The sequence below is a fragment of the Oncorhynchus mykiss genome, chromosome 5 (genome assembly GCF_057628025.1).
Source record: "Oncorhynchus mykiss isolate SJ-2025 chromosome 5, ASM5762802v1, whole genome shotgun sequence".
Lineage (NCBI taxonomy): Eukaryota > Metazoa > Chordata > Actinopteri > Salmoniformes > Salmonidae > Oncorhynchus > Oncorhynchus mykiss.
Window position 1 is genome coordinate 2,485,001 of NC_143026.1, and position 10,293 is coordinate 2,495,293.

At 42.6% G+C, this 10,293-nt stretch overlaps 1 protein-coding gene across 7 annotated transcripts in view; it reads left to right on the top strand.

Annotated features, from left to right (window-relative positions):
• Nucleotides 1-8,885, top strand: part of LOC110523082 (A-kinase anchor protein 2) — a 184,813-nt gene extending 175,928 nt beyond the window's left edge. For all 7 annotated transcript variants that reach the window (XM_090233569.1, XM_036976549.2, XM_036976550.2 and 4 more), the window contains one exon: nucleotides 1,639-8,885. In XM_090233569.1, the coding sequence (XP_090089695.1) occupies nucleotides 1,639-1,746 (108 nt within the window). In that variant the 3' untranslated portion in view covers nucleotides 1,747-8,885. The remainder of the gene's footprint in view (nucleotides 1-1,638) is intronic.
• Nucleotides 8,886-10,293: the final 1,408 nt, after the last annotated feature.

The window sequence follows — 10,293 nt, forward strand, 5'->3', positions numbered from 1 at the left end:
CTGCAATGAGCTGGGGGCGGCAGGGTAGACTAGTGGTTAAAGAGTTGGGCCAATAACGGGAAGGTTGTAAGTTCCAATCCCTGAGCTGACAAGGTACAAATCTGTTGTTCTGCCCCTGAACAAGGCAGTAAACCCACTGTTCCTAGGCTGTCATTGAAAATAAGAATTTGTTCTTAACTGACTTGCCTAGTTAAATAAAATAAAAAATTAATGTGGCTGCTATGAAAGTGAACTGTGTTTGCCTGTGATCAGGGGTGTATTCATTGTGCGGATTCTGTTTAAAAACTTTTCTTTAACGGATCTAAACCAGGATATAAATACCTGAATTTGTCCAATAGAAACTCTTGATTGCAACTGTTGGACGGACTAATGATTACACCCCAGATCAGCTAGATGCAGGCAAGAGTGTGCAAGGTGGTATTAAATGTGTCAATGTCTGTCACCATGATGACTCAAACTTCTCTCGACCTGTGTGCACCTACGATGTAAACTTTCATTCATAGGCTAGGTTGTAGCAACCTCATGATGGGTATACCCACTGGCTCCAGGTCATCTACAAGACCCTGCTAGGTAAAGTCCCCCCTTATCTCAGCTCGCTGGTCACCATAGCATCTCCCACCTGTAGCACACGCTCCAGCAGGTATATCTCTCTGGTCACCCCCAAAACCAATTCTTCCTTTGGCCGTCTCTCCTTCCAGTTCTCTGCTGCCAATGACTGGAAAGAACTTCAAAAATCTCTGAAACTGGAAACACTTGTCTCCCTCACTAGCTTTAAGCACCAGCTGTCAGAGCAGCTCACAGATTACTGCACCTGTACATAGCCCATCTATAATTTAGCCCAAACAACTACCTCTTTCCCTACTGTATTTATTTATTTATTTTGCTCCTTTGCACAATATTTCTATCTCTACTTTGCACATTCTTCCACTGCAAATCTATCATTCCAGTGTTTTACTTGCTATATTGTATTTACTTTGCCACCATGGCCTTTTTTTTTGCCCTTATCTCACCTCATTTGCTCACATTGTATATAGACTTGTTTCTACTGTATTATTGACTGTTTGTTTTATTCCATGTGTAACTCTGTGTTGTTGTTTGTGCCGAACTGCTTTGCTTTATCTTGGCCAGGTCGCAGTTGTAAATGAGAAATTGTTCTCAACTTGCCTACCTGGTTATTTAAATAAAGGTGAAATAAATAAAATAGATATATATTTTTTTTAAATAAGGGAAAATGTGAGTATCGTGTAGTAGCCTAAACCTATTGATGTTACATTGAAGTGGGTGAATGGAATATGAATGACAGTCCTCCCAATATGCTGTAATAGAAATAAGGCCATGCTCATGAAAAAAGATAACCCTCTCTGATCTTAAACGGCACGGACCGCCACTGAATCTGAGGTACCCAAAATATTTTCAGGCATGGAATCGCCCTGCTACAGTTTTTAGGCTTCTATGGCGGTCATTACAAAAGACGTGTAAAAACTAAAAAAAAATATCCTGTAATACCAGAGACTCAGATCAACTTTATTTATTTAAGGGAAATTAATTAATTAATTATCCCCAGGTACTGCCTAGTGCCCTGAAGTCCTGTCTCTACTCCCTGTTGACTGACTTGTTGTTTGTTGTCTGGGTTACCAGGTGTTGGAGGCCACCCGCGTCACCCGCAGGAAAAGCAACATGGCGCTGAGGTGGGAGGCGGGGCTTTACACTAACGAGGACGGAGAAGAAAAAGAGGAAGAGGAGTAGTAGTCTGTGACTATCAGGGATGGAAGGAGGAGGGACATAGCAGCAACACAACTACAAGTATTTATTTTACTAAAGTATTCTGATCACACGACCTGTCACATGATCTACTGGATGGACCAACCTGGAGCATCAGCAAGCCCTGCCAACAGTGAAACGGAGAGACCCATGGGATATGGCTGGTTGCCAAGTGACGGACAAGTAACCGTGACGACAACAACAGTGTGTTCGGGCAGGTCATTTTGGAATGTTTGGACTTTTCCAGATAAAAGGTGTGTAAAGGACTGATGACAACGATGAGTCATACGCCAAGTGATCCTGAAATATTAGAGCTCAATTTCGAGTCTCATAGCAAAGGGTCTGAATACTTATGGAAATAAGATATTTCAGTTTTTTTTTATATTTAATACATTTACAACAACAAGAAGGGAAATAAAATACAGAAATATCTAATTTACATAATTATTGTCCCCTGAGTCAATACTTTGTGGAAGTAAATTTGGCGGTGATTACTGCTGTGACTCTTTCTGGGTAGGTCTCTTTGGCCATTATTATTTTTTAAATTCTTCAAGCTCTGCCAAGTTGATAGTTGATCGTTGCTCTCCCAGTGTCTCCCAGTGTCTGCTGGAAAGCAAAATGAATCAGGTTTTCCTCTAGGATTTTGCCTGTGCTTATAGCCGTTTCAGTTTTTTTTGTACAAAAAACTCCTTAGTCCTTGCCGATGACAAGCATACCCATAACATGATGCAGCCACCACCATGCTTGAACATATGAAGTGGTACTCAGTGATGTGTTGTGTTGGATTTGCCTCAAACATAACGCTTTGAATTCAGGACAGAAAGTTAATTTCTTTGCCACATTTTTGGCAGTTTTAATTAAGTGCCTTGTTGCAAACAGGATGCATGTTTTTAAATATTTTTATTCTGTACTGGCTTCCTTCTTTTCACTCTGTCACTTAGATTAGTATTGTGGAGTAACTACAATGTTGTTGATCCATCCTCAGTGTTCTCCAATCACAGACATTAAACTCTGTAACTGCTTTAGAGTCACCATTGGCCTCATGTTGAAATCTCTGAGCAGTTTCCTTCATCTCCAACAACTGCGTTAGAAAGGACACCTTTGTCTTTTTAGTGACTTGGTGATACGCCATCCAACGTCTAATTAATAACTTCACAATGCTATTTTTTTTTTTTTTTTTTAAGATCTACCAATCGGGGCCCTTCTTTGTGAGGCATTGAAACACCTCCCTGGTCTTTGTGGTTGAATCTGTGCCTGACATTCATTACTTGGTTAAGGGTCCTTACAGATAATTGTATGTGTGGAGTACAGAGATGGGGTAGTTATTAAGAAATCATGTTAACCACTATTATTGAACACTGAACTTATTACACAATTTGTTAATTAAGCACATTTATAACTCCTGAGCATATTCAGGCTTACCATAACAAAGGGGTTGAATATATATTTACTCAAGACATTTCATATTTTAATTTTTAATTTTTAATTAATTTAAAAAATGTTCTACAAACAGAATTCCACTTTGACATTATGGGGTATTGTATGTAGGCCAGTGATACAAAATGTCCCATGGGGACACTCAAAATGGACGCCCATTACGACAATACGACAATAGAATGAACTACCATGGGGACACTCAAAATGGCCGCCCATTACAACAATATGACAATAGAACGAACCACCGTGGGGACACTCAAAATGGCCGCCCATTACAACAATACGACAATAGAATGAACTACCATGGGGACACTCAAAATGGCCGCCCATTACAACAATATGACAATAGAATGAACTACCATGGGGACACTCAAAATGGCCGCCCATTACGACAATACGACAATAGGACAATACGAGAATAGAATGAACTACCATGGGGACACTCAAAATGGCCGCCCATTACGACAATAGAATGATCTACCATGGGGACACTCAAAATGGCCGCCCATTACAACAATACGACAATAGAATGAACTACCATGGGGACACTCAAAATGGCCGCCCATTACGACAATACGACAATAGAATGAACTACCATGGGGACACTCAAAATGGCTGCCCATTACGACAATACGACGATACGACAATAAGACAATATGGCAATACGACAACACGACAATAGAATGAACGACCATGGGGACACTCAAAATGGCCGCCCATTATGGCATCATTCTGATTCTATGGATGAGACACAATACATGTCGAGGGAGATTTATTTCTAGACTAACACTGTTCAAAGCATTAATCATTCTACTGGTTTCCAAACTGTCTGTGTGTCATAGTATTCGAATGTCAGATATTTTTTTATTTTATTTTTTATCCTCTGATCATTTATATTGGCATTGCTTGTTTAATTGCTCTCTTCTCTGATGTAAGCAGTTTTGAAGTTTAACATAATGAAATAGGATGGATGTGTATTTGATCTCTCTAGAAGAAATGTTCTTATGTTTGCTTCTGGTGTGCTGGGGAATATTGCAATAATATCTCTGCAAATTGTTTAACTCTTGACCTTGCCTCTTGACCTTGCCTCTAGACCTTGCCAGCTAAGGGAAAGAATGGTGAGAGTTATGTTGGGTTTTAAAAAAATATATTTTTAATGCTTTTTGGAGATAACACCATTATGATACAAAACAATGTATTGGAGTTGCTAGATTGGATCAAGGACTACACACTTTCAAAGCACCACAATCTATTGACGTCAATAGAGAGATTTTGCATGATAAAAATAGAACACTTTTTTTTTTATCCAGAAGTCATGTCTATCAAAGGGATACATATTTTTCATTACACATTTAAGTATTTTTCTAAACGTGGAGACATCCAATTGCTCTGTCCAGCTCTATGTCCAGCTCTATGTCCAGCTCTATGTCCAGCTCTATGTTCAGCTCTATGTTCAGCTCTATGTCCAGCTCTATGTTTTAAGTCAAGCTCTACTGTATGTCCAGCTCTATGCCCAGCTCTATGTTCAGCTCTATGTTCAGCTCTATGTTCAGCTCTGTTTTAAGTCAAGCTCTACTGTATGTCCAGCTCTATGTCCAGCTCTATGTTCAGCTCTATGTCCAGCTCTATGTTTTAAGTCAAGCTCTACTGTATATCCAGCTCTATGTTCAGCTCTATGTCCAGCTCTATGTTTTAAGTCAAGCTCTACTGTATGTCCAGCTCTATGTTCAGCTCTATGTCCAGCTCTATGTCCAGCTCTATGTTTTAAGTCAAGCTCTACTGTATGTCCAGCTCTATGTTTTAAGTCAAGCTCTACTGTATGTCCAGCTCTATGTTCAGCTCTATGTTCAGCTCTATGTTCAGCTCTGTTTTAAGTCAAGCTCTACTGTATGTCCAGTTCTATGTCCAGCTCTATGTTCAGCTCTGTTTTAAGTCAAGCTCTACTGTATGTCCAGTTCTTTCATAGCAAATTCAGAACAAGACATAGAAGTATTAACTTCTCTAAATGGACTGAATGAACAACACTGAAACCAGAGATGATTAGACAACGGACCGGATAACAACCATGCTGTTACTGACCGACAGACACTACTACAACAAAAGGAACATGTTGTTTTACTCTGTGGATGTTGTTCTCCTAAATGAGGGCCCTGCCAGCTCTACCGTCCCACAAACCAGGTTCTGAGAACTGTTCAGGGAGGTAGGCCATGTACCGTGGCCCTCCGAGCCCACAGAACGTTCTAGGCATGCTCCAAGTCCGTTCATCTCCCTGACAAAGAACAGGGGCCGCGTTCCAAATGATTGTGCTCAGGCCATGGTCAAATGAAGTGCACTATACAGGGAATAGGGTGTCAATTGGGACGTGTCCACAATCAATAATATTATTTTTGTGTTTCTTATTGTGTTCTAGAAAATCTTATTTTTTTTTACATTGAAAAGTATTTCATGGGCTATCACTATTGTGTTTCATGGGATATCACCATTGTGTTTCATGGGATATCACTATTGTGTTTCATGGGATATCACTATTGTGTTTCATGGGATATCACCATTGTGTTTCATGGGATATCACCATTGTGTTTCATGGGATATCACCATTGTGTTTCATGGGATATCACCATTGTGTTTCATGGGATATCACTATTGTGTTTCATGGGATATCACTATTGTGTTTCATGGGATATCACTATTGTGTTTCATGGGATATCACCATTGTGTTTCATGGGATATCACCATTGTGTTTCATGGGATATCACTATTGTGTTTCATGGGATATCACTATTGTGTTTCATGGGATAAAGAAGCTTTGATTGGATGTTTCTGCTTAAGTCTGACGACACATGGGAGAGTGTGTTTCTCTGATTCTAATGTGTGTGGCAACAGTGTTAACTGAGTGACAATGTTGCTGTGATGACATAGACAGTATTATGTTTGCCTTGGGGGAGAGTGAGAGAGGGAAGAGGGCGAGAGAAGGGTGAGAGAGAGAGAGAGGAGGGGAGAGGGAAAGTGCATGACTTGAACTTCCTAAGATTGTCAGGGAAGTTGAACTGAGATTGACTTGTGAACGAGGAAGTGGAGCATAGTACATAATCACGCTGATATTACTGAAAGACAGTGTTGATAGTTTGACATGATGAACAGCTAGACAAGGTTTTTCTATCTGAAATAATAATTTTAACTCACAAAAGTAGAGGTTTGTTTTATCGCCTGGTAGCTTTGATGTGTATGGGAGACGTTTTTTCATGATGAGACTTTTTTTTATTTGCGCAGTGAAAATACACTAAAGGAAAATAGTTTTCCTGAGGCCTGTATTAAAATGGTGTGTACAGTAATGTAAACAAGCTGTGTATGTTTATGTGTCCATGTGTGTGTGTGTGTGTGTGATGGTCCTCAGCGTGGTAAATCCACAACAGATAAATATGCAAGTCAAGGTGAGGAGTAACAGGAGTGTCTGCTTTTCTAGCTTCACATCACAATGCTATTTGATTAGCATAAGGCTAAATGTATTACTGGAAATCCAAATTGTGTCTGCTATTTCCAAATGTCTTTAACATGTACAGGTGTCTCTTAATATGAGAATGCTTCTTTGGCGTATGATACAAAAACAACACAAATCCTATAATTAAATCAAGCTGAATTTGGTCTCGGGAACTTGAAAAGAAAGTAGTAATTTCTTGAACTAATAAATTAGTGTTGATAGTTTATATTTGGTGGGATAATGCAAATTGCCATGAATACAAAACCATTTAAGGGTCTGGGAACAAATGAGGAAGTAGCAGAACAGCGATAACACACTATACAGTAATAATGTAAATGCCATGTAGAGCACATTTGCAAGTGTTAAATTCTTGGTATAAAGGGTTATGAATGCAATATCTGAGTGTTGATTCTAGCGGGGTTAACACCAGTGGTATATCTGAGTGTTGATTCTAGCGGGGTTAACACCAGTGGTATATCTGAGTGTTGATTCTAGCGGGGTTAACACCAGTGGTATATCTGAGTGTTGATTCTAGTGGGGTTAACACCAGTGGTATATCTGAGTGTTGATTCTAGCAGGGTTAACACCAGTGGTATATCTGAGTGTTGATTCTAGCGGGGTTAACACCAGTGGTATATCTGAGTGTTGATTCTAGCGGGGTTAACACCAGTGTTATATCTGAGTGTTGATTCTAGTGGGGTTAACACCAGTGGTATATCTGAGTGTTGATTCTAGCGGGGTTAACACCAGTGTTATATCTGAGTGTTGATTCTAGTGGGGTTAACACCAGTGGTATATCTGAGTGTTGATTCTAGCAGGGTTAACACCAGTGGTATATCTGAGTGTTGATTCTAGCGGGGTTAACACCAGTGGTATATCTGAGTGTTGATTCTAGCGGGGTTAACACCAGTGGTATATCTGAGTGTTGATTCTAGTGTGGTTAACACCAGTGTTATATCTGAGTGTTGATTCTAGTGGGGTTAACACCAGTGTTATATCTGAGTGTTGATTCTAGTGGTGTTAACACCAGTGTTATATCTGAGTGTTGATTCTAGCGGGGTTAACACCAGTGGTATATCTGAGTGTTGATTCTAGCGGTGTTAACACCAGTGTTATATCTGAGTGTTGATTCTAGTGGTGTTAACACCAGTGTTATATCTGAGTGTAGACCCTACTGGGAGGGGGAATAGGTTACAGTGGAGTAGACCCTAGTGGGAGGGGGAATAGGTTATAGTGGAGTAGACCCTAGTGGGAGGGGGAATAGGTTATAGTGGAGTAGACCCTAGTGGGAGGGGGAATAGGTTATAGTGGAGTAGACCCTAGTGGGAGGGGGAATAGGCTACAGTGGAGTAGACCCTAGTGGGAGGGGGAATAGGTTATAGTGGAGTAGACCCTAGTGGGAGGGGGAATAGGTTATAGTGGAGTAGACCCTAGTGGGAGGGGGAATAGGTTACAGTGGAGTAGACCCTAGTGGGAGGGGGAATAGGCTACAGTGGAGTAGACCCTAGTGGGAGGGGGAATAGGTTATAGTGGAGTAGACCCTAGTGGGAGGGGGAATAGGCTACAGTGGAGTAGACCCTAGTGGGAGGGGGAATAGGTTATAGTGGAGTAGACCCTAGTGGGAGGGGGAATAGGTTATAGTGGAGTAGACCCTACTGGGAGGGGGAATAGGTTACAGTGGAGTAGACCCTAGTGGGAGGGGGAATAGGTTATAGTGGAGTAGACCCTAGTGGGAGGGGGAATAGGTTATAGTGGAGTAGACCCTAGTGGGAGGGGGAATAGGTTATAGTGGAGTAGACCCTAGTGGGAGGGGGAATAGGTTATAGTGGAGTAGACCCTAGTGGGAGGGGGAATAGGTTATAGTGGAGTAGACCCTAGTGGGAGGGGGAATAGGTTATAGTGGAGTAGACCCTAGTGGGAGGGGGAATAGGCTACAGTGGAGTAGACCCTAGTGGGAGGGGGAATAGGTTACAGTGGAGTAGACCCTACTGGGAGGGGGAATAGGTTATAGTGGAGTAGACCCTAGTGGGAGGGGGAATAGCTGATGTGATAAAGAAGCAATCATATTCATGTGTAAAACCCTACCTATGTTTGTATGTTCGCCCCTTGTATGTTCATATTCTGCTTCTATTGGTTTATATAGTAGGCTACTTGTATTCACAGTTAGATGCCTATATAATTATTTTGTCATTAAAAAGAAAATCTGTAATTTTGTGACTAATTCTCTATCATTATTTAATTCATTATGCAGCAGATCAGTTTCCCTGTTGGAGTCATTTTACAGTCTTTTATCACCTAATAAAATACTGTCACTGTTAACACTCACACTGATTCACCTCTCTCACACACATGCACTCACACTGATTCACCTCACACACACACACTGATTCACCTCACACACACACACTGATTCACCTCACACACACACACTGATTCACCTCACACACACACACTGATTCACCTCACAATCACACACACACACCACTGGTGTACTGGACACCCCCACAGCAACCACTGGCATACTGGACACCCCCACAGCAACCACTGGCATACTGGACACCCCCACAGCCACCACTGGCATACTGGACACCCCCACAGCCACCACTGGCATACTGGACACCCCCACAGCCACCACTGGCATACTGGACACCCCCACAGCCACCACTGGCATACTGGACACCCCCACAGCCACCACAAGGTGGGGGGGTGGGGGGGGGGGGCACATGAGCTCCTGTAGCCCCTGTCATCAATCGTCTTCTTTTTTTTAAATGTAATAAATAATTTTGACATTAACCCGCCAAAAACTAATTGATAAACCTTTACGTTGTGTGTATCTGTTTTCGCATTTTTGGTGTGAAAGAGGGACTCGAGGCCGTAGGCGGATTGCGGACTACCCTGTTCATAGCTAAACTGCTACAGGAAATCCTAGGCCTCGATTACACCCCCACCCTTGATAGTGCACACAGATGCTTACAGTCCGCACGAAAGAATGGGGAGCTGCCCAGACCCATCATAGTCAAATTACACTACTTCCAGGAGTAAGAGGATGTCCTCCGTAAGGCATCACGAGCGGCTGCCATCATCTACGACGGCCAGAATATTCGCATTTACCCAGACTACACGGCAGCAGTCATGAAGAAGAGGTCAGCCTTTCAGCCTACCCTGACCTCGAGCCTGCCTGACCATTCAGCCTACCCTGACCTCGAGCCTGCCTGACCATTCAGCCTACCCTGACCTCGAGCCTGCCTGACCATTCAGCCTACCCTGACCTCGAGCCTGCCTGACCATTCAGCCTACCCTGACCTCGAGCCTGCCTGACCATTCAGCCTACCCTGACCTCGAGCCTGCCTGACCATTCAGCCTACCCTGACCATTCAGCCTACCCTGACCTCGAGCCTGCCTGACCTCGAGCCTGCCTGACCATTCAGCCTACCCTGACCTCGAGGATGCCTGACCATTCAGCCTACCCTGACCTCGAGCCTGCCTGACCATTCAGTCTACCCTGACCATTCAGCCTACCCTGACCTCGAGCCTGCCTGACCATTCAGCCTACCCTGACCTCGAGCCTGCCTGACCATTCAGCCTACCCTGACCTCGAGCCTGCCTGACCATTCAGC